The sequence below is a fragment of the Ursus maritimus genome, unplaced genomic scaffold (assembly GCF_017311325.1).
Source record: "Ursus maritimus isolate PB19 unplaced genomic scaffold, ASM1731132v1 scaffold_2, whole genome shotgun sequence".
Classification (NCBI taxonomy): domain Eukaryota; kingdom Metazoa; phylum Chordata; class Mammalia; order Carnivora; family Ursidae; genus Ursus; species Ursus maritimus.
In genome coordinates, this window is record NW_024424452.1 from 105,145,624 (window position 1) to 105,170,306 (window position 24,683).

Genomic DNA, 24,683 nt, shown 5'->3' on the forward strand with positions numbered 1-24,683 from the left:
TGCATAGAGCTAGTCAGGAAGGTTTCCAAGTTCAACGGCAGCCTGGCTAGACCAGCAGCATCTTTCAGAGGAGGAAGGGCCCCTGCACGTGAAGTCTTCCAATCAGCTGCTTTTGTCTTACTTCCATTTGCTCTTCCCTCCCAACTGAATGTAATGTCTTTCCATCCTCCGCCTCTAGTTAAGCTGTAACCGCTGTTCTCCTACTGCCTCCAGGCACCTGCCAGCGCCTGTTGGCACCGCCCCAGAGCCCAGCCCGACAGGCGCTCTATCGCTGAGCTTCTTGTCAGAGGCTGGGAGGAGGAGGCACAGCACGTGTCCTTTCTCCCCCGATCGTGGCTGCTCCGAATGTGAACACGATGCAGGGAAAGGCTGGGGGGCGTTAACTTGATGCCTGCCTGTGGAATGAAACAGCAGTCAGGCAGATGGTCTGACTTTAGCCATGGATTCTTCTCTGACGTTTCTTCTTGGGTTCTGGATCTCCAAGCTGCTTAAGCAATAGAGGGGATAATGGGTGGCCAAGGAATTTGGATCTCGGGGTCCTTTGGGAGGGATGGGGAATATTGTCATAGAGTTACAGAATGCCATTGCTTGAAGAGGGCCTTAGAGATTATAATTAGTCCCAAGTATTTTTAGACTTTCTCTCGAGCAGAATTCTTTCTTGATATCAAACCTTACAAAGAATCCCAATCTCTTGGGGGCCTGGGTGGCTCAGTCTGGTAAGTGTCTGCCTTTGGCTCAGGTCATGATCCGGGGTCCTGAGATGAGTCCCGAGTCAGGCTCCCTGCTCAGCGGGGAGTTGGCTTCTCCCTCTGCCCCTACCCCTTCGCTCATGCGCGCACGCACTCTCTCTCTCTCTCTCTCTCTCTCAAAAATAAATAAATAAAGTCTAAAAAAAAAGGATCCCAATCTATTAAGTAGATAAAAGAGCAGAGCTGGTTTGGTTAAACCAGAGTAGGAGGCTCCAAGTCCCACTGGTTGCGGCCCTTTTACCCCCTTCGCAAGGGCAGCCTGAGCGGTGGCGAAGAGCCTTACAGTTCTGATCTGCAGCTTGAAAACCGCCGACGTGGCCAAATCTGTTCATTTTACAGCCGAGGATGCAGGTTCAGGGGTGGGGACTGGCTGTTCGAAGGCTGTTTGACTTCCTGTCCAGTGCTTCTTTTTATACTATTACCTCTCTCATACCTTTTTTTTTTTTCAATTTTGCTTTAGAAAATCAGAATCCTTTACATGATCTGAATTTTCCCAGTAAGACTGACACTTAGAAATTTTTGGTCTTTTAAATGCTATTTCTGCTGGGCGGGAGTTTTAGTGCAGAAATCCGAGTCTGCTGCTAAGGCCTGTTCTAGAACATCGGGAACTGGTGGGGGTGACGACCACAACAGGGTCTGCTCCCCATTCTCTTCTTCTCCCACTGGAGTTCAGTGTTGGTGTTAGCGAGCTGCTCTTGCAACACTTATGAGTTGTGAACCTTAAATGCTAAAATGGCCTGGCTTGGTTCGTGTGTAGTGACTTGACCACAGTGACCCTCAGGGAGTGGCAGGCTCTATTTTCATTGTTGAATTTTGTTATAATGGTATCCCCAGAGAAACCCGAAAGTGGAAGAGGATTCCCTTCAACCCTCAGCTCTTCTCTTGTTTACTGAATAGCCCTGTGCAGCATGTGACAATGTAATTTCCTTCTGTCCTGTTGAGTCCTCTTCCTTCCAGTCAGCCTGTAGTCCTCTGAGGTGTGTCTTCCATTGAATTGGGAGTGGAAACCAGAAATCTCACCTGGATCTTGGAAGTCAGAACCTCAGCCTTCTTCCAGCTGCATAGCCAGTCCTGTTGATATGGTCAGAGCTGCCCTGGGGGCCACCTCCCTTTCTGCCCAGCCTTGGGACTCTCTATGGTTTGCTCATGTGCCTTCTCCGTCCCACAGCAGTGTTGTGACTTAGGCTACCACGCTAGCCTGAACCGGGCGCTACGCACCTTCCTCTCCGCTGAGTTGAATCTGGAGCAGTCAAAGCACGAGGGTCTGGATGCCATCGAGAATGCTGTAGAGAACCTGGATGCCACCAGTGACAAGCAGCGCCTCATGGAGATGTACAACAATGTCTTCTGCCCACCTATGAAGTTTGAGTTCCAGCCGCACATGGGGGACATGGTGAGGCCCCTTCCCGTCACCATACTCCCTAAGGAGCTTGAGCTCACTTGTGTCTGGATTCACCGCACTAAGGCCACATTATTCTGGGGAGAGCAAGGCCTGGGGCTGGCTTCCTGTAAGGCGGGTGAGGAGCATCCACTCACTGGGCAAGCAAATAGCGACTGAGCAGCAGATAGTGACTGAGCACCTGCTGGGCTTGACCATAGATATTGGGGATTAGGGCCCTCGGGGAGCTTCCAGTCTGGTGAGTTGAGAGAGGGTTGGAAATATGCATAGGGAGGGGCACCCAGAGGGTCCAGCAGGATCAGAAGAGGTGAAAGACAGCAGGTGTATAAAAACTAACAGTTCAGTATGGTAAGAGGGAAAGATTTGGAGGAGGCCTCCAAATAGTGAGTCTGGAAGAAGAGCTGAGATGCGGCCAGATACCCAAGGCTTTTGATGGGGAGGGAGGGCTAAGATGGGCAATAATGATGTGATCTTTTGTCACTTGGCAGAGATCTAAAGGATCTTATTCTCTTGAGATTAGAAGATTGCAATAAAAGAGGTAGCTTTGCCTGGGTATTGAACAAAAAAGAATGGATAAGACAGACAAGATAGGAGTTAAGGTGTCCTCCCAGAGGCCTGATGCTATCTGCCCAGGCTGGGGAACAGGAACATGGGGACCCTGTTTTGAACTTTTTACCTCTAAGACTAAAACAAGAAGGGCCTAAACAAAGTGAGAGGAATGAAAAGCTCTTTGGTTTTCATTACTCTGAATCTTTTGGTTTCACTTGGAACCTTATCCCTGTCGGTAGGAGCTACCCTTTAACCTCAGGGCTAAATCGGAAGAAGGCTGTATAGGCTTACATAATAGAAATAGATGGGGCTTCAGGCGTGTTGGATTTAGGAGTGGGAATTTATCAAGACTCAGATTTTTGTTGTTGTTGTTGTTTTGTTTCTCTCTCTCTGCTTCACATCTTGTATCTTGGCTCTTTTCTCAAGCAGGCTCTCATCCCATGAGGGCAAAGTGACTATATTTCCAGCCTAAACTTCTTGTAGGTCCAAATCCAGTAGAAGGAGTATCAGCTTCTCTCCTAGAAGCCCCCACAAACTTCTCATTGCATCTTCTTCATTCTGGTTGGCTGATGTGTTTATCTCTGAGCCAATAATTGTGGCTAGGTGACTGCAGTTAGCTGATTGGCTTATGCCCAAGTCACATGGTCCACCCCGGAGTTGGGGAGAGCCTCATCCAAAATACATGACCTGAGTTGGGGTGGGGGGAGGTTCCCCCACAGGATAGTAGACCAAAGTTGCCAGGAGAAGGAGGAAGGGATGCTAGGTGACTGAAGAACAACCGTGTCCTCTCAACAAGGGAATGGTGTTTCCAATAGGATTAGTATCCAGATGCTTTTCAGAAAACCCTGCTCCAGAATGCCAGCTGTTGCCGTGTAACTGGGGGATTCGCTGTCATCGATAGTCCGCAGTGGAGAATGGGACGTTTCTATCCTAAAGACAAAAATGTGGAGATGATTTCTTTCCTCTCCTCAGGGAAAACCAAACCATGTACAGTCTGTTTCCATTTCTGTGACTTAGGAAATGTCAGCGTCTGAACAGATGGGGAAGTGAAATGGCAGTGTGTGCAGTCAGAGTAGGGGGGAGGGGTATCACCGAGCCCCAGGAAGCCCCGTTCCTCACCTGCCCTGGCTTCTGGTCCAACTTGTCTTCCAGTCTCCGTCTCCAGCTGCCACTGACATTCCTTCCCGAGAATCAGTGGAACTTGGGGACCAGCTGAGTGGAGTGATACATTTTCTGGTGTTGACTGAGTTGTGCCTTCGGAGCCAAACAGCTTGTCTACATAAAGGGAGAATCCAAATGCTGGGTGCTCGGGCCCCTCGTAGCCCTGTCAGTGTCTTAGTTTCATACTGCAGAGCACAGCTGGAATACATTACCTTGCACCCCGGTAGAGGATCTCTGCCAAAGCATGCATCAGCAGCCCTGCTGCTTCTTAAAGGCACAGGCACGGAGGTCATTTTCCCTCCGTGAGTCCTCCCTGTTAGGTCTGGGTCACTTTAAAATCAATAGTTCACTCTTCTGCCTAGGCCCTCCCTTTGTGTGGTACAGCTGATCAGTGGCTGAACTAGGCAGGGGCCAGGGTCAGCCCTAGATCTTGCAAAGCTTCTACAGTCCAGCCTAGCCTTCCTAGGAGTAGAAAATAAACAGAGATGAGAAGGCGAGTTTTTCTTGGTCCCCGCAGCCAGTCTATCCACACCAGTGTGGGCTGTCTGTAGACTGTGGAGGCAACAAGAGGGAGCTGCCTGGAAGTCCTTGAACTAAGGCCAAGGTTCGGGTGGCATTTTGACCGGAAGCCCTGAAATTGGCCAAGGCCCCACACTGACTGGTGTTCTGGGGCGCTCAGCACATGAGTTGATGCCAAGCACTCTCAGATGTACTAGGAGGAGGTGCTTGGCTGTACCCTTGGTGCCCCCAGAGGCTTGTGGGGCTCTGGATGCCTGACTAGTGACATCAGGCAGCCAGAGAGTTTCACTCTTGGCTCTAACCCATCCTGGCCACTGAGCTTTCTCCATTGTGTCTGCTTATCCAAGAGCCAGAGTGAAGTCAGCTCTCTTCAGATCTGAGAGCTGGCTCAGGCCAGCCCCTCAGCTGGGGGAGGAGGTCAAGTCAGTTGGGAGCTTAAAAGCCAATGGAGGAAAAGGTCAAGTCCCAGCCCCCTCCATTTGAAGAGAGGTTTTGTCTTCCAAGCAAGAGAATGGTCTGTGGGCATGTGAATGTGCCCACTCATTGCTGAGGAAGAAGGAGGCCAGTTCTATCCAGATGTCTCTCTGCAGACAAGAGGCTAGGGGACACATGGTGGCAAGGTGACAAGAGCTGCCTCCACGTGGGTCCTGCCTCCTAATCTGCCAGCCTTCTGTTCCTCATCTGTCATCCTGGGGGACTGTGTGTGACCTCGTGCCCATGCAGTAGCCATGCCCCCATCGGGAGACTGTAGCCCAGCCATTTTTTCACAGAGGGAAAAGCTTACTGACAGTGGTCCTTAGGGGAAGAGCAGACTTCTTTCCCACACAGATCTGGTGCAAACCTGGAGCAAAAGGATGGCTCTTTGAAAGTGCCAAGTTCCACCAGATTCTGTGCCCTCTGGGGCCCTCTAGCACAGCCTGTGGACTTGTTCCTGGCTTTACACTTTCTCTCGTTGAGTCAGAGCTCTCATGCATGGCCCAGATTTATAAACACATGCTGGCTGCCAGCAGCGACAAGCTAGCCTCCTGACCCACTTCTCTCCTGCTTTCACTCTGGTGCACGAAGGGGAATGAAGGAGGGGCCGGAGAGGTGGCCACTCGGACTTCTAGCAGGAAATCCTCACTGCCAAAGCATTGTGTATGTGGAACTGGGGCTGCCCAGGGCACCCTTCTCTGGCCTACGGCTGACTTCCACGGAGCTGCAGAGCTTGCCAGGCACGAGCTGGAGATGGCCCCCACGTGGAGGGACCTGGTCTTTCCCAACAGGTCCCACCTCTCATTCCCCCTTGTGCTGTTTGGTCCTGGAAGAGGTTCACATACTTTGCTTTTGGATTTTTGTTTTCACATAGAAACTGAGGCTTACAGCTTGAACATGAGTACTTTTATTAGTAGTAATGGGACTCTGGAACCGCCAGAAGAACTGTTGTCCTCTTCCTGATCTGGTGTTGCTTTCTGTTGGCAGGCTTCCCAGCTCTGTGCCCAGCAGCCTGTCCAGAGTGAGCTGGTACAGCGATGCCAGCAACTGCAGTCTCGCCTATCCACTCTGAAGATTGAGAACGAAGAGGTGAGTTTCCAAGGAGACTTGGAGCCACCCCCCGAGTTTCCCTGTTGAACCTTTCTTGCTGCCCATCTGGGAGCAGGTGGAAGGAGCATGCAAAGAATGTCCGGGCTGCCGCAAACGTTTCCTAGCCAAATGTAGCCTTGGATTTTCCCCCTCTGCTACATCCTGCCCTTGAACTCCAGGAAGTTGCTCTTGCATTGCCAAAGGTTGAGCTCTATTTTGAGCTTTTGCAAAATGCTTTTTTTTCCCCGCTCTACACATTTAATCAAAATGGCACTTGGCAGCTGTGTGAACAATATTGTGTCTCTGAAACCACCCCCTCGTGCCTGACTTTTTCCAGCATTTTCAAACAAACAGAGGCCTTTGACTTTGACACTTAAAACATCTCCATCCTCTTAGAATAGGGAGACTTTCTTCTGGGCCCAGCATCCTTGCGTTCAGCTACTAGCTCAAAAGGGCAGCGTGATGAACTATCCAGCTTCTTTCTTTTGTGCTCCTGTGACTTCTTACCTGGCATCTCAGTCGGTCTTACTTTTTCCAGGAAGATCAGGAAAGACTAGGGGTGGGTCTCTTCATTTGCAGATGGGAAAACAAGTCCACTGATTTGTTGAAGGTCATGAAACAGAGCACGGGGCATGGCAGGACCAGGCCCATCTCACATTTTAACTAGCTCTTTACGTCACGAGGTTGGTTTGGATTTGTTTTATTCTCTCCATTAGCACTTCCATGATAGCCCAGAGCTTATATTAAACTTAAAAAGTCAACATTAAGTAAAAGACCTGGGTCAAATACATAGCGTGAAGAGTGGGGTGGTTTTTAGGTCCTATCTGGAGAGAAGAGCACTGTAAAACAGAGTCCGTGTGATGGCAGTCACTCCCTCAGCACCATCCGATGGGAAGCCAAGCTGCGCCTTCTGATAGCAGCCCCCGTTCCCCTCCAGCCACTCCTCTCCCACTCCTCCCAGCTTCTCCATTCCCTGCCCCTCTGCAGCCTGCCCCTCACGTGTTATGTTGGCCGTTGTCATGGCAGGTCAAGAAGACGATGGAAGCCACTCTGCAGACCATCCAGGACATCGTGACTGTGGAGGATTTTGATGTGTCCGACTGCTTCCAGTACAGCAACTCTATGGAGTCCGTCAAGTCCACGGTCTCAGAAACTTTCATGAGCAAGCCCAGCATCGCTAAGAGGAGGGCCAACCAGCAAGAAACCGAGCAGTTCTACTTCACGGTGAGGGGGCTTGATGGCTCTGGGGGAGCACCCGCAGCCCACAGGGAGACTGAGAACCCGGAGTCCTTGTCAAGTGTTAGAAGGGCAGTCTTTGAATATCTTGATTTGGGTCTGGGCATATTCGGAGACCGTTCCTCAGCTTAAATTAAGACACAGTTATCTCTAAGTTGTATGTGTCTAACAAGGACCCCCAAGAGGAAGGTGCTCCCAAGTACACTGCCAGGAAGATTTCTCTTTCTTTTTTTTCCTTCCCCCAGAAGACTTTTTAAGAATTTTTTTAACCAGCTAGTAGGCTTCAGTTGGAAAGTTTCCTTCTCAGCCATAGGGGGTCACGAAAGGAGATCTTTATTTCTTAGTTCTTGGGAACTACATCCAAATATTCTGGCTAACACATATCTTATTTCTAAAGTTGATATTCTCTTCTAGGTGATGCGATGACATTATTTTATGATTTTTGCTGATGGGAAATTTTCTTTCATAATTATGACTAAAATTCAAAAGGACAGGTGATGTGGGGTATCGTTGGTTTGCAGAGAATTCCAAAACACTGTATTTTCTTATCCGTGTATCTCCCACTCTTCCGTTAGACAAATGGACCCGATGTTTTTCAAGTTGTGTTAACAGTCCTTCAGAAGGTTGCTGGCTGGTCTTTGGTGCTGCTTTTTAATAATTAAGTTATTTTGAGCTTGCCAAGTAGGATTCATTGCCTGGACTAAAATTTATTTTCTCATCTTCTGACAACCAAGAAAGGAGAAATTAAATTTGCAGATGTGAGATGAAATATAGCTAGTGAAAATGCATACTGATTCTGAATGAGAGGGATTAACTTGTTTTTCTGTCAAGAAACACAGTCTGTATGCAGTAAATTGAATTTTTCCTCCAACTGGAACGATTTGTTTAATTCTTCTTTGAACACTGCCCTTTCTCCATTAACAACACTAGTGATTTGCTATCTTTTCTAAAAATAGAAATCTGTTTTTTTACTTAAACTAAGAATTCTTCAGATTTTTTTTTTAACCCTGGAGGAGACTGTTGAAAAAGAGTGATTTAACAGCATTATTCTTTTAAAATAACCTTTTTCTTGTTAAACGAAGCAAAACATGTGTATGATATAAATTTAGAAACAAAAAGGAAGAAAATAAGAATCATCTATAGTCGCACTACCTTGAGATAAGAGTGTTAGGCTGTATTCCCTTCCTGTGTTTTTTTCTCTGCACACACAAACATCTATGTGAATATGTACTTAAAATGTATTACAAAAAGTGGGATATTGGCTGTGTGTATTGTTTTTTAATCTGCTTTCATTTAACAAGTGATTAATATTTTTCCAATTCATTTCATCATAACATTGTTTAAATATATTTACGAGTGAAATACTAAAATCTACACAGAGAAATAATGGAATGGTATTTTGGCTCATTCATCCTTTTTTGTAAAATATTTAGCACACTGCCTGGTTTGTAGTTAGTGCTCAGTAAGGGCTGAAAAATTATTATCACCATTGTCATTATTAACTTAGTCATTAATCAGTACTGAATTACTCACCGATAACTTATCAAGGATCTTCTATGTGCCAGACACCGTGCTAACACTGGGATACCACAGGTGCAGAGTGAAGACGGGAGTGATGGGATTAGGCATCCGAAGGGAGAACTTCCATTTTCACTTCAGATGTTTCTAAACAGTTACAATAGGTTGATTTTTGCAATAAAAAAAATAAGTATACAAAATTTTCAGTGCACAGATGCGTACATGCATAAATGATAGCCAGGATGGGTGGAGTTGGCGAAATATCACATACAAAGTAACTTTTGTGCTTGACCTTGAGGAATGAGTGAACCAGGCAGCGAATCAAGCAGAGAATGGCATTCCTTGAGGAGAGAGCCGTCTGTGCAAAGCATAAAGGCATGCGAAGCCCAGGCTAGACAGAACGAGAACTTCTTGTCTATCATGAGGGCTGTCTCGCCATCCCAAGCTTCCTTATCTCGGGAGGTTGTTGAACACTCTCGAGGCTTTTAATAATAGGATTGTTTGGCTGGTCTGTCTGCACTGCTTAGATATAACACTGCTTAATGTCCCAATCTCATTACATTGCAGAAGATTTCCATTTTTTTATTAAATAAGAAATTTTGGCATAAAAATCTGTATTTAAGACTGTCAGAATTACTTTTTGGCTTTCAATGAAGCAATGACATGTGTATTCAAAGTTGACCTTTAGTAAGAGCAGGGATGACCATATTCAAACCAGTGACCTCTCAAATCCTGCCCACCCTTCACCTCTAGCCCACTTCCTGGCTTTTGTGGCCAGAGCGCTACTTAGCAAAATTGTGTGCAAATTTCTATGGCTAACAGGAATGTTTTTTGTCTGGGCTTCTGTAGTAATGGATGTGTAAGAAAGTTCATCATTTTCATGACTGGTGCTGGGAATGCATCAAATAATTCATTTTATGATAAAAGGGCTTTTCGGGGGGTTGATGAAATGGACATTTTTAAAAAGGGGGGTGTGCATATTAGCCCGACTGCCTGTGCTTACCAAACCATTCGAAGCCCGCAGAACTGCAGATGTGCTTTTCCTAGTCTGTTGCCTCCACAGATGTTGCCCCTGGTTTTTTCTGTGTCCTTCAAAAACATCAGAGTAGCGTATCCTAGAAGCTCCCTTCTCTTGGAAAGTTGGGAAGAGGTCCCTTACCGTGGCTTTGACTTGTAGGTAGTGTGCCTAGCAACCCAGAGGACTGCTAGAAAGCTGTCTAGCCATTCTCAGCTGTCATCAGATTGATCTGCCCAGATGACATAGATTGGAAATTTGAAGCATGTCCTATAAAGGTCAGTCATTTGCAGGAGTCCCAAGAAAATAAGCACGGAATTTAAAAGCTTACAGTGATTTTTAGAAATCATCTAACCAACCTTCTTATTTGAAAGATGAAAAAAAACCCCAAAACCCCCAAATCCAGAGAAGTTGGGTAGCTGTTCCAAGGGACTCAGCAAGAGCTGAAACTAGAACTCTGGGAGGCGCCTGGGTGGCTCAATCAGTTTAAGCATCCGACTCCTGATTTCGGCTCGGGTCATCATCTCGGTCATGAGATCGAGCCCCTTGACAAGCTCCGTGCTGGCTGTGGAGCCTCCTTATGATTCTGTCTCTCCGTCTGCGCCACTGGCTGCCTTACCCCACTCCGGCTCACACATGTTCTCTAAAGAGGTAAATAAATAAAACTAAAACTCTGGTCACCTGGTCTCAGGCCATTGGCTTCTTTCTCTACTCCCTGCTGAAGAAGCTGAGGGGAAGGAAAGGCTCAGAAACAGCTCGGTGGCTTTCTCCTCTCTTTTGCCCTAAATATTTCCTGATCTCCTGGGATTTGCATCACTCATCTTTCACAACACAGAATCCAGCAGTGTCTACTTTTTATCCCATTGCTTTTTTTTTACTGTGATTATTTAAAAAAATACATAATTTGTTGTTGTTGTTGTTTTTTGAAAAGATGCAAAAATTTCAAAAGAGCATACAGAACAAGTCACGCCTCCCCCCTTCTCTGACCCTCACTTCCTCTCCCCTCTGCCAGGGATGGAAACCAGTTTCTTCTGTGTTCTTCCAGAGACATTCTATGCGTAGACAACCACTGACTTATCCTTTAATGTGATAGAATTCCATTAGAAATAAAATGAAATCAAATAAAGAGAAGTATAGATCGAAGTAGACCCCTCATACTGTTCTTCACTTTGCTTTTTTCACTTAATTTTTTTCATATTCCCCCAAAGAGATCTGCCTCATTTTTGAATCGCTACACAGAATTCCATTGTATGAATGGGTGTACCATCATTTATTTAACCAATCCCAGCTCGTGGGAAGTAATGCTCCCTGTTTAGCCAAAGACTGTCAAAGCCTTATAAGGCTGGCATTTCTACTAAGTATTTCCCTGTATGGGGGTTGGAGTATGGGGTTCTTATGAGGGGATGAAGTGAAGGAGTTAAAGCTCATGGCTGATAGAATAAACAAAGATAAACTGCCTGAATCCTTGGGCACAGAATTGGTAAAAACATAGGAGAGAAGAAGGCACCTTGGTCATTGGGGCAGTGCCATAGACCCCTAGATTTGGGATGGTCCAAGATCTTTTTTTATCTTTTTTTTTTTTTTTAAGATTTTATTTATTTATTTCACAGAGAGAGAGACAGCCAGAGAGAGAGGGAACACAAGCAGGGGGAGTGGGAGAGGAAGAAGCAGGCTCTTAGCGGAGGAGCCTGATGTGGGGCTCGATCCCAGAACGCTGGGATCACGCCCTGAGCCGAAGGCAGACGCTTAATGACTGTGCCACCCAGGCGCCCCAAGATCTTTTTTTATCTTGGTCTTCTCCTACAGGCACTCAGGAAACATGCGTGAAGTGGGTCCTACTGAACCCCTACCCTTTCAGCTAAAGTGGGGGAGGCGCTGCCGTTCACAGGTCTGCCCTGTTACATATTCTGTCTGGCAGCCAGTTCCTGCTTTACAAACTGATGAAGAGGAGAGAAAGGTCAGAGTGCCTGGATGGTGGGGAAGCAACCACCCCCTAATGACATTCGTGTGCATGGGGCTGGCTAGACACGGCTCCCTCCTCCCACCTGCCGCACCCATTTGTAGCAGTGGACATTTACAGCCTTCAGTTCACACAGATTAAATTCAAGGTGTAGGGGTACCTGGGTGGCTCAGTCGGTCAAGCGTCTGTGTTCGGCTCAGGTCATGATCCCGGGGTCCTGGGATCGAGCCCTGCATCGGGCTCCTTGCTCAGCAAGGAGTCTGCTTCTCTGTCTCCTCCCTGCTCGTGCTCACTCTCTCTTTCTCTCTCAAATAAATAAATAAATAAATAATATTTTAAAAAATCCAAGGCATAAACAAGGTCCATGAGTTTTATACTGCCATGGTAATAAAGGGAAGAGGTATTTTAAATTAAATTGGAAAAGCATTCTTATTGCCTCTTACTTTTTTTTTTTTTTTCTAAAGGCCAGAAACCTGTTTTGATTCAGCTATCTTAGATATTAGTACAAAGCAAAGAAGTTTAGGGAAGTTTTGTTTTTAGGTTATCTGAGTGGGTGATTCGCATACAAGGAATACTCTTGACTGCCTGCTGGTTGGCTAGACTGCATGCTGTAGTCATGCTCATGCTTGTTATCCTGTTTCAACTGCTGACAACCTTGGGAAAAAAGATATTATTATCCCTGTTTTTCAGAGCGGGGGTAAGTGACTTGCCCAAGGTAAGCAGTAGGACTACAATATCTCAACTAAGATTCTCTCATTTTGCTGCAACAGAAATGTCTGTCAGGGAGGAAAGGCCCTGAGAGAAAAACTGTTACAATAATACTTTTCAATAAATAAAATTCATCGCCAACAGTTAATAACCAGTGAATTATTAAGAAATAAATTAATGAGATCATAAAAACTGAATTGAAGGCTTACAGTGGCAAACAAAACAAAACCACCCCATAGACTCTTTGCCTCCCTTCCTACTTTTTGAAGAAATTCTCGGTTTTTATAATATTGAGTGTAAAATGTGGAGGTGGGGGCGGCTCTGGTCAGACTGATCATTGGGAGCTCGGTTTTATTTTGGTGACCTAGAATAGAGCCCTGTCCTTTCTCTTCTCCCCTGATGACAACTCAAGCTTAGTGACTTTACTTTTGGATGTTTGGGAGGGGAGCAAGGTGCAGGGAAAGGAGTGAAAGAAATGAATTACCATACAGAACATGCTTTAAATGAGGAAAGTGACCCTTATTGACCAAGGAAGGGATTTGGAGATAACACATAAACAGTTCTTCTCATGGCCTGCTGGTCTCCAGAAGTCATCAGAAAGCCACTTATGCCTTTCTTGCCTTCAGCTGCCTTGGCTCCTTTCTCTGTGTCCAGTCAGCAGCCGAAGTCTTCTGCCAGTAAAGGCCAAGTTGTTTCTCCCAGCTTCTGTCTCATACAGACCAGGGCTGACTAACGGGGTGGGAGAGGGAGGTGACAACGTGCCTGTAAACTCTGGGATGGCTTCCCCCCCACCTTACCTCGATGGAAAATTTCCAACCATTGTTTCCACTATTAGGGATGCAGGTCAACCTCGACGTAGTTTTTGATCCTTCAGGATTTCATGAAACCTGAAAAGGCGATCCATCATTCATCTTTATCAGATTGTTATTTATTTTAATGGTTCACCAAGTGACAGCCAGAGTTAACTCACGAACTGTGACATGAAAGAAAAAGTGATTTCCGGAATCACAAGTAGAAACATGAGTGAGAGGAAGGAATTTGCATCCATATCCTTTGAGAATTTTGGCTGTTTTCTAAGCAGTCTGGTCTTGTCTTAAGGTTTACAGTTTCTTGGTGAGTCTTTTTTTTCCTCTTTAGGAAACCTTTAGAGTCTCCTGGGATAACCTTACGAAGAGGGGCCTCTGAGGGTTCAGATATTAGCTGTAGATGTTTCCTGCAGGTTTTTCACCTCTGGGCCCTGCAGTGCTGTTCCCAGCCCCACAATTAGGCATTGGTTGGGGATGAGGATATCACCCAGGGAAGACTGACAGCAGGTGAGCGGGCAGCTGGAGCAGATAGAAAGGGGAAGGTGACAAGGGAGCCTGTTTTCATGCAGATGTTCTCGGGCAGAGTCACAAAGGAGCAGAGGGAACAGGTCAGAAGTTAAAGCAACAGAAATGATTTGGTATAGGGTTTGTTTTTGTTTGCTTTAGACTTTAATTTAGAGAGTAGAGGTACACTTGCGGGCTTGGGTTGTGACTGCTGAAGAAGGTTCTATCAGAGGAGAGTGAGGCTGTTCATTTCTTTACTCATTCTTCAAGCATTTATTGTCCACTGTCTGCTGGGCACGGTACTAGGCATCAGGGATGCAACGAATAATGACTCTGACCCTAGGGAAGAGGCAGTCTGGGGAGAAAGACACATGACTCCAAAGCCCTCTCCCCGGGCCGTGTGAAATTTGCAGAGGTACGCGCAGGGGCATCCGGGTGAGCATGGGAAGGCCAGGATGTACATCCCAGAGAAAGCAGGTTTTTTCCTTTGTTTTTGTATGAGAGAGAGAGAGAAGAAATACACACTCTTGGTTAAAAGTTTACACTGTACAGAAAGGTACAGATTAAAAGTAACGCACATTTTTTCACCCTTTTTTTCCTGCCTTCATCCTAAGTGATAATAGCCATAAAATTGGAGGCTTGATGTATGATTATACTTTTTGCTTAATACATTGAAGGAAGGACAGAAGTATTACAGTTTTAAATGTTTTATCCACTTCCCCCCCTCCACTATATCATGTATCACCAGTGAGTCACAGGTCATACTCAGGGAAACTACTGCCAATTTGCCTCTGAGTTTAGATGTGGGCAGATGACCCCCGACCCCGCAGATGAGCCATGGCAGCGGGAGACAACCCAGGCGAATGGTCCCCCGTGAAGGGCTGCGGGGTAGCATAGAAAGACACCGTGTTAAGGCTGCAAAGGCCTGGCACTCCAGCCCCTGTCTCCCAAGATCGTCTCCTCGTCTATAACAAGCAACCAGCGATGTCTTCCCGAATGTGCTCTGCACAGTTACTGTGCGAGTCGCGTGGGAGAATATGTGCAAAGGGGCTCTGAAAACTCTTGAATTGCTCCGCAGATACTCAGAATTAATACTCTGAAGTTTTGTTCTGTTTCTCCTTCCGCTGTGCACCCTAATGGATGGAGCGTGCCATCCTGATGGTTGAGCGCACACACTAAATTGTCGAACTCCCTGTGTCTGGATGCCGACTCCACCGCTCACTCGCTGTTTGACCTGCAGCAACCTGTTTAATCTCTCCAAATCTTGGCGCCCTCCTCCGTAAAATGAGGACAGTGATAGTCAGAGTTCGTAGGGTGGTTTTGAAGATTTGATTAATTGTCTGGGGAAATCGAGTCACTCCCTGGGCAGACAAGGGTTGGGAGCGGTCGGGTCGGAAAATGCAGCACAGTGATCGCATTTTGCCTGGTAGAACAGATGGGAGCGCATTTCCATAACCTTGTCTTGTGCCGAGACCTGCCATTGTGTATACGTGCAGGTGGGGGGCGGCAGCCGCTCTCCTTGAAAGCTCAGAAACCCCAAACTCTCTGCGAAGACTGAGTACAGAAGAGAGGAGGGAGCGGATGAAGAGCCGGCTCAGCCCAGGATGCTGTGCGTGCTTGGTGGCAGCTGAGGCAGGGGCTGCGTCTGCCATTGGCATCGCTCCTGAAGTGCTGGGATGTACCCTGGGAGGGGCCAGGGTGCGGCTGGGTGTCAGCGGCAAGAGTGTGTCCTCACACCAAGGGACTCTGGGCTCAGTGAGTCCGTCCGCTCCACCCCCGCCCCCCATTCTTCTTCAGGGAAACTGAGAGTTGGATGAGGGGCTCTGAGAGTAGGTCTCGTACATTCGCCAATGTGGAGCTAGCTCCCAGGAGAACACAGCTCAGGCTGCTCATCCCCCCTGGAAATCAGCAGCTGTCCTGATGCTCAGGGCCGGCACCTAGTAGCAATTGGGTCAGAAACCAAATGCCCTCTTATAAGAAGTGAATTGTACAGCTGAGCATCTGTGATTTTCTTTTTCTTCTTCTGCTGCTTCTTCAGGAGTCTGATTGTTCTTTCTCTTCCTCCCTTCCAGAAAATGAAGGAGTACCTGGAAGGCAGGAACCTCATCACCAAGCTACAAGCCAAGCACGACCTTCTCCAGAAAACCCTGGGAGAAAGTGAGTGTGGGAATTCTGGTGGAGCCTTGGCCGCGAGGGGAAGGCCAAGCCCCGAGCTACGTGGCTGAGCCTCCGTCCTGAGCCCCATGGGCCTGATCTTGTTGTGTGAATGCATTTTTTTTCCTGGCCTTTTTGATGTGAAGTGCACCGCCCCAAATGACTGCTTGAGTAATGGGAGGAGGCCAATGCTTAGTGGAGCACTAATGGGCATCATCTCTTTGTTTAAATGGAGCATGCCTGCTCTCCACCCTGTCCCCCTTCTTTGCCACCACTGGGGTAAAGAGCCGATGAGTCCCTTACCCTCCAGACACTGTGTTAAAACTCTCAGCTCCTCTGTAGTGGGACTGCGGTGGCAGCCAGCAGGCCGGGCCAGTGGGCTGAGATAGCAGCGGCTCTGAGGAGAGGAGAGGCTTCTCGAAGGCGGGACTGACCCACAGTCTGCTGCTTCCCATAGCGTCAGGTTAGAGCATCGCTGTCCTTCTGCTTTGGGGGGGTCCTGACGCTCAGGGCAGCCCTCTCTGCCGTGGCCACGCTGAGGCCATGGTACTGAATGGCCTGTCTCGTCCATGAATCAAGGATGATTTTAACCAGACCCTGGCAAGTAGCAAAGCAGAGAACTGGACTGGCACTCTGGACTTTCTCTCCTCAGCTGTCAAACAGAAGGCGAAGGTTGAAAGAGAAGCTTCCCTGGGGTTTTGGGCACCCTGCCCGGGTCCTGCCTAGCTCTCAGCATCCTCTGATTAATGGGATTCCCAGTTTGGGGATGCCTCTGAATGCCCGGCCCCTCCCCCGCCCTGCTCACCTCTTCACGCCAAGTTGGGGCCAGGAGGCTACAGGCAGTATATGGTAACATCGGTGAAAGGCAGACCTGTGGAGAAGGCTCACATTTTAAAACAAATTCTTGAGCACTCTTCAGACAAACTGCAGAGTGTAGAAAAGCATCAGGTACTCATTGGCTCATTGGCGTCAGGAATGAGAGCCACACTTTTCCTCCCAGGGCTTCCCATGCGCTCATCCCGTCCCATCCTCCTCCTGCGCTGAACGGTTCCCCCAGATGCTGAATTCTTTTTATCTCTGATATCTTTGATCTTGTGATTATAAAGGCATTTTCTTTTATGTGAAGAATGCCTGTTAGGTAACTTCTGTTCTCTTTCCTCCCCGCCACCCAAGGGACTCAGGCTGAACAGGTTTGGGCATTGAGAGCCCAGCTTTGCTTATAGAAAATCTTTACTCTTGGGTTATCAGATTGCTTCATAGGGAATCAGAGGAAAGAAAGCCCAGAACTATTTGAAGCAAGTTATAACCATGCTTTTTTTTTTTTTTTTTTTTTTTTTTTTTTTTTTTTCTCTGTCAAATAGATAAATAAAATCTTAAAAAAAAAAAAAAAAAAAAAAAAAAAAAACCCAAAATTTTTTAAAAAATATATAACCTTTTTTTTTTTTTTTTTTTTTTTTTTTTTTTTTTTTTTTTTTTTTTTTTTTTTCTAAAATAATCTAAGCGTAGCCCATAAGTGAGATGGGGAGCAGGGCCTTGGGAGTGTGTGTGTGTGTGTGTGTGTGTGTGTGTGTGTGAATGTGAATGGGTTTGCACACAAGCAAACGTGCACCAGATTTGCTCCCGTGGAGGGGCAAAGGTCGTGACCATTCGTTAGCGCTGCAAATTGCCTTCATCTGAAGATAAGTTCTAACAATAAGAAATAGCTGCAGATCTTCCATGTGCAAGTCGTCATGTCCCTGCCTTCTGAATGCGTTTGTCACTGTAATGCAAGAGCCCCTTATTCTTGCCGCAGAGGGATAATTGATATGTATGAATATTCTAGAATGGAAATGGGACAGATGTTGAAAATAATGGCTCAGAATAATATTTTTGCAGATGAAAGCTGAGCCTTTCGTAATGAGAGGCTGTTAGGGGAGGGGAGGGTGTTGCTCAGGATGAGCTGAAGTGTAATCAACAATTAGCAACCTTTAAAGGCAAGAAAAAGCCCTGCCCTCCCCTGGTCCTTGGAGTGGTTTTCCAGGAGCATGGACGAGGCCTGCGGGGGATGATCTCGTCCCCAGCTCGGTACGTGCTCGCCTTGTCCCTGGTTTATTTTATACAGACCACGCTTGGTTAACCTCAGATCCAAAGAGAACGAATAGATCACATAATAGCCCGGGTACACATGTGGATGTATTATTCAAAAACATAAGAATACTTAAGATTTTCATTTTTTAAAGCTGGCTGTGACCCATTGAACTTAATATTAGGGCCTGCTATTGGATTGAGAACCACAGTTTGATAGCAATTAAATCTCATTTGTCCCTTGTCACCCCAGCCCAATCTAAGAGAATTTCATATGAATCTAAATCTAGAACGTCTTTATCTTCTCCCTCCTCCCTGCAAACAATTCTTCCTTCCTTCTTCCCTTGCCGCCCTCACCGTGTGTGTATATCTGTGTGTGTGTGTGTGTGTGCATGTGTGTGTGTATGTTTTCATTACTCTGGAGCAAACGAGCTCGTCCCTCCCTCCCTCCCTCCCTCACCACACACACACACCCACATACACAGAAGAGAAGCTGGATTTCACCTCTAGGAAGGCTTCTAGTAATTTGTTCTCTAAAGCATGATCCCCCTTGCTACTGTTCCCCTCTAGCTGCCCCTGTTTTCCCTTTGATAAGCAGGGTCGGCACACCTAAGCTTTAGGGACACATACACAGCCCTGGGAACAAGCATTAGGAACAGCACTTGCCCTGGAAGAGGCTCTGGGCATTTCTCTTCTTTCTTTCTTTTTTTTTTTTTTGTTATATTTTTTATTATATTACGTTAGTCACCATACAGTACATCCCTAGTTTTTGATGTAAAGTTCCATGATTCATTACTTGCGTATAACACCCAGTGCACCATGCAATACGTGCCCTCCTTAATATCCATCACCAGCCTAGCCCATTCCCCCACCCCCTCCTCTCTGAAGCCCTCAGTTTGTTTCCCAGAGTCCATAGTCTCTCATGCTTCATTCCCCCTTCTTTTTTGCCTGGAGGGCCAGTCACATTGTGATGCTAGTGGCTTTCTGGGGACACGGGGAGGGCATTTCAGGTAACTCCTGGGAATAAGTCTTCTCTCACTCCTTTGGCTTCCACATGAGCTTTTTGCCTTTGTGTTTCCAACAGGTCAGCGGACAGATTGCAGTCTGGCCAGGTAGGTGTGTCCTGGGACAGCACTGGGAAGGGATGAAGAGAGCCCCATGGGGTAGAGTGATCCCAGGCTGGGAAAGAGCCGAGGAGTTGAAGTGTGAAGGCATTGGGTGACTTTGCAAAGGAGGGGACGAGGGTGGGGGTTGCTTCCTTCCCTTTGCCTTGCCAAACCCATCTGGCCTCAGATGGAAATGGGGTCTGCTGTGACTTGGGGAGAGAGCTGAGCAGAATGGGACGAAGGGAGTTATCATTTGCTGAAGTAGCTTCAGAGACTCCCCCAAGCCATTGCGTTTGCAAGGAAAAGAAGTGTTGGACTCTGGAGGATCCTGGTAACCTTCCCTTAGCTGCTAGACTTCAGCATGTGGTTTTGGGGAAGTCTCTGACCCAGAGAAGGAAGATCAGAAGATAGCATTTGATCTGAGATTTTCTGCGTGGAAAAGATGACAGCCCCTCATTAGTGCCTGTTGCTAATGAAATACTACATTGCTCTGGCTTGCCGAACAGCATTGGTAGAAATCCTTGCCTGGTGTACAAGTATGCAGCCCTCCCAATCTTTCCCCACCCCTCCCTCCCCGACCCCAGCCAAATACTTTCCCTCCCAGTCATGTAGCTGCTATGAGAAAACTCGTGAGCTGGCGGAGAGCAAGGCATTCATCCAGCCAGCAGTTCTCAGATGCCTAAAAATGTGCTGATTTAACTGGGGAAAGAGCTTTAATGGGCTGGACTCCTTAGGGACCCTGGGTTAGCCCATTATATCAACCACTTATATCTGCCAACACACACACAATAATCATGAGGCCATTTACAATTATAGGCTCATTATTTAGAAATAGCTTCATTTGGCTTTCATCGTTTTGTCATTGTGGATTACAGTAAAGATCGCATTAATATACCAGTCTTGTTGACTGGAGGGAACCAGGATAATGGAATTCCATGGAATACATATCTTCTTGGTGATAGAGCCTTAATGTAAGTTCACCTGAAGTCCCGTATCTGTGGAAGGCTTTATGGGAGTGAAAAAAAGCTGAGTTGAATTCCCTGATGCTATGTGACCGTGGGCTGCTCTTTTCCCTCCTCCGATCTTCAGTTTTCTCATCTATAAGACAAGAAAGAGCATTGCACTAGATCCAAGGAGCTCTAGGATTCCAAAGAGGTTCCTCGGGAGTGGCCTGGAGGGGCAGAGGGAGCCCAGCGGCCAGGCCAAAGGCAGGGCAGCGCTGTTCTCTCTCCTTGCTTGGGGGATTGTGTCTGAATCCGATTCCCTTGGAGAAGACGCGTCTGAGGCTACATGCAGCTTGAAAGGCATTCACCTGAAGGATCGCCAAGGTTCCTTCCAGTCTGGCTACTCTGTTCTCTAAACTCTAGGAAAACTGCTCCCTAAGGATTTCCAAGAGAAAGAAAACTGTAGCTGCCTTTGGTGTTTACTGGTTTACTCATGTCTCCTGCAGAGAAAAGCTTACTGTCTAACACGGATACATTTTACTACACTTGAACCAGTTCCTTCCGACTCTAGTTTTGAAGGGTGGCAGATAGCAAGTACAGAGACTTCATGCTCTGAAAGAGCTTTGTTGGGCTTTATTCGGAAAGTAACTTAGCAAGTCTCTTAGCTGGTTCTGGGACTGTGCTGAATAATGCAGCTTGCTTCATTAATGAACACACAGATTGTTCTTAATTCCATTTTCTCTTTTTTTCTCCCTGGTGCCGGTCCGGTCCTCTCTGATTTGGCGGGGTCAACCGCAGGCGGAGCTCAACCGTGAGGAAGCAGGTAAGGGCCCAGCAAGAGCCAGGCTGGTCGGGTGTGATGGTCACATCCCAGAGACATTGATGGAACCCTGCTGTGGGCAGGACAGACACTGTCCTGACTTCCTGCCTGTGTTTGAAAGATGCGCTCAGAGGTTGTTTAATATCGCAGCAACTTCATGATTTGGCTGGCTCGGCTGCAGTCTTGCTGACTTATTCCTCCCTTTCTAGTCGTGCACCTGCCTCCTTGCTGGAGATCTGGTTTGACCGTAGCAAATTGTGCCAGACCTGCCCATGGTGTCGCTTCTCTAGGAAACCGTGAAAGGGGCCTCACATTTTATACATAAGTTCCAATGTGAGTAGCTCACAGCAGCTAGTCACCTAGACCGGAAACCTAGACCGGTCTGCTGTAGGTTTGCAAATTTTTGTTGTTTGTTTGTTTGTTTCCTGGTGTTGTGGTCATCCTAGATGCATTTCTTAGACATGCTAAAAATGCGAAGCTAAATCTGGCCCGAGCATGATTGGCAAATCGATGTTCGAGTCTGCTTCTGTACGGGATCTTCAGTGTTGTAGTAAAATCTGGCGCTGCGCAGCCAGCTCTCGTTACCCACCTGAGGGCAGGATCCTAGAAGGCAGGGGCTGGGTAACGCACGTCAATGGATCATCGAAACAGCGCTTGTGGTGCATAAAAACTTAATTGAAGTATTTTTTGCAGTAGCCAGTTTGACTTCCTAATTATACTTTATCGCAAATACTGAAACGATTCTGTGTCCCCTAAGCTCATACCAGCTGTGAGGCAGGCAGTTAGCAGGGCGGAGGTGGAGAGAGCTCTAAAACGTCTTGTGTTTACTCAGGGGAAAACTGATCCAGGCTTTAAAAAATCGTTTTGGGTAATTCACAGTGGCTGTAGCCACAGGGAAATAATCGAATGTAGAGGGCACATGGTTTCTGTTGTGTCAGCAGCCCCAGCAGGGTCTTCAGCCCATGTGACTGCTCTGGCTAGCAGGGCAGTCCAGCTGGGACACCCGGATGACATAGCTCTCACTTGCCCTCGCTTTGCTGTCACTACTTTTTCCCCCTTCTCTGCTTCGGATCTCATATAGTGATATAATTACACATTTTTAAATTTACAATTAAATATAATTAAGTATAATAAGATATAATTATACATTTTTTAACTTATAAAAATTTCATTGCATCTTTTCTTCCTCTGGTTCCTCTATTTCTTTCTTCTGCCCCTTCTCCCATAATTTCATTTAAAACTAGAGAAGAATGGGGGTGCCTGGGTGGCTCAGTTGGCTAAGCATCTGACTCTTGGTTTCGGCTCCGGTCATGATCTCAGGGTCATGAGATCGAGCCCTGCGTTGGGGTCCTTGCTCAGCATGGAGTCTGATTGAGATTCTCTCCCTTTTCCTCTTCTCCTCCTTCCTTGCTCGCACTCACTCTCAAATAAATAAATAAATAAAATCTTTAAAAAAAAAAAAACAAACCTGGAGAAGAATGGAGTGCCTCCCAGGGATAATCTGTTGCGTTTAAAATTAGGGGCGCCTGGGTGGCACAGCTGTTAAGCGTCTGCCTTCGGCTCAGGGCGTGATCCCGGCGTTCTGGGATCGAGCCCCACATCAGGCTCCTCTGCTATGAGCCTGCTTCTTCCTCTCCCACTCCCCCTGCTTGTGTTCCATCTCTCACTGGCTGTCTCTATCTCTGTTGAATAAATAAAAATAAAATCTTTAAAAAAAAAATAAAATAAAATAAAATTAATAGGTCAGTGGGGAGGGGAGCTGGGTGGCTCAGTCAGTTGAGTGTCCGACTCTTAGTTTCAGCTCAGGTCATGATCTCAGGGTCGTGGAATCGAGCCCCTCATCAGACCCATGCTCAGCAGGGAGTCTGCTTAAAGATTCTCTCTCCCTCTCCCCTTCCCCCCATTTGTACGCGCACTCACACACACACACACACACACACTCTCACATGCTCTCTCTTTCTCTAAAATAAATAAATCTTCAAAAAATAAAAAAATAATAAAATTAACAGGTGGATATCTGAGAGAGCAAGCTTTTTTCCCTTCAACACTAAGAATAGGGTTGAACTTAACATTTGTTCCTTTCAGTTCCTGGGCTGAAACTGGGCCTCCTGCCTCTAGATGGAGCAGAGGTATAAGGTGCAAGGGCCTCACAGCCTCCACTGTGGGCGCAGGCGTGCTGGAGACGGTGGTTTGGCGGGCAGTAGGCGGCCCCGGCTGGGCTCGCTGTCAGAGGGGAGCAGCGCCCATCTGGTGTGCATCCTGCCGCGTCTAAGCGGTTGCAGGCAGAGCATATGTGCCTGGTGCTAGATTTGCATAAGAGCTCCAGGATGCACCCAAAACCCCAATCAAATAAAGACCTTGTTTTCATTCTGCTGCCTCAGTTTCTCTCCAGCAGCTCAGAATTAATTGTGGATCAGTAAAGAGTTTTTCTACACAAAGCAGTCATTTGGAAGATGAGTAGTCTTATATAAGAAAATAAATTATTCTTTGGTTTTTTATGGCAAGTCAGCCAAACAAGACAAAGAATCTGGTAGCTTTTGTTTTGAGGGTCCCTAAGGGGTTCTAGTAATTTTTGACCCTAGCAAAGCCTAGGTTCAAACCACCCCAGCCTTTTCTGCCTCAGCTGCTGTTCCAAGCTTTCCCTGCTGCCCTCAAGCCCAGCATTTTCTCTTTCCCATCACTTCTGCCTCTTCTTTGTTTGCCCGTCTTTCTCCATTCCTCTAAAGGTAGGTGTGCTCCCAAAGTTTGGTGCCCTTTTGACTTTTCTTCATAGTCTTTCCTTCTTACTTCATTCCCTTAGATGAACCTTTCTCTCCTTCCCCAAGTGTCCGTTGTTTTGGGTCTTTGGATCAAATTTCGAACTGATTGGCTGGACATCAGGTTGAGAGTTGAGATAGCACCTCCTCCCCTGAGCATCAGTCTCCTCACCTCTCCCCCTGGCCCCCCAGTCCAACTTCGTTAGCACATCCCCTAACTTCTCTATTTCTCCTAATGGGGGGCCTCTGTTCTTCGCAGTCCCGAAGCCCAGAGTTATTATCTTTGACGCCTCTTTCTTTCCCATCACCCACATCTAATCAGTCGTGTAGACTTGTATTTTCTCCCTTGGTAAAAACGGAAATCTAACGAATGTAACAGAGATCAGTACCCGGCAAAAATCCTAACTCTCTTACTCATGAGAAATTGTGCCAAACGACAGCTTGTTTAGCACCATCTGGCCACCTTCCTGATTGTTTTCTCCTGCAAATCACAGGACTCTTGCTTTACTCTCTTTTCCAAGTTATGCTTGCTACCTTTCTCCCTCTGCCTTTGGTTTCAAGATCCCTTAATCTAATCAAGTGGAGATTTGGCCCAGTTGTCCTTAAAGGCTCCTTCCAACCCTAGGATTATACCACCAAAAATATTGCGAACTGAAAATGAAACTGGTAGAGATTCTAACATTGGAGAAGGGAAGGAGAGAGGAGAAAAGGGAGAGACAGACACTGAGTAAGAATACACATGGACATTGCTCGGTCAACTGTATGCAAAATCAGTAGTGAAGTGAGGGTCATTGGGGCCCCATAGGAGCACACAGGCACATCCTGGGGCAATGAATTCAGTTGGAGTTCAGAAATATTACAAGGAGAGGGGTGGGTGGTAGGAGGGTCTGAGGCCTTCATGACATTGTCCAGTTTTTGCTGCCACTAGACTCTCTTGGACTCCACTGGAGCAGTGGAGACTAGGAAAATACTATTGTGAAACCGTAATAATGGGGCGCCGGGGTGGTACAGTTGGTTAAGCATCTGCCTTGGGCTCAGGTCATGATCTCAGGGTCCTGGGATCGAGCCCCATGTCAGGCTCCCTGCTCAGTGGGAAATCTGCTTGTCCCTCTCCCTCTGTTCTTTCTATCTCAAATAAATAAATAAAATCTT

General features: G+C 46.9%; 1 protein-coding gene across 6 annotated transcripts in view; it reads left to right on the top strand.

The window, feature by feature from the left end:
- The window catches only part of SRGAP2 (SLIT-ROBO Rho GTPase activating protein 2), a 232,906-nt gene that overhangs the window by 170,630 nt on the left and 37,593 nt on the right, over nucleotides 1-24,683 (top strand). For 4 of the 6 annotated variants that reach the window (XM_008699550.2, XM_008699552.2, XM_040636529.1 and 1 more), the window contains exons 8-13: nucleotides 1,918-2,142; nucleotides 5,839-5,940; nucleotides 6,967-7,164; nucleotides 15,760-15,844; nucleotides 18,990-19,017; nucleotides 20,754-20,778. In XM_008699550.2, coding sequence (XP_008697772.2) covers nucleotides 1,918-2,142; nucleotides 5,839-5,940; nucleotides 6,967-7,164; nucleotides 15,760-15,844; nucleotides 18,990-19,017; nucleotides 20,754-20,778 — 663 coding nt within the window. The remainder of the gene's footprint in view (nucleotides 1-1,917; nucleotides 2,143-5,838; nucleotides 5,941-6,966; nucleotides 7,165-15,759; nucleotides 15,845-18,989; nucleotides 19,018-20,753; nucleotides 20,779-24,683) is intronic. The other 2 variants (XM_008699551.2, XM_008699553.2) reach the window with 1 other exon arrangement.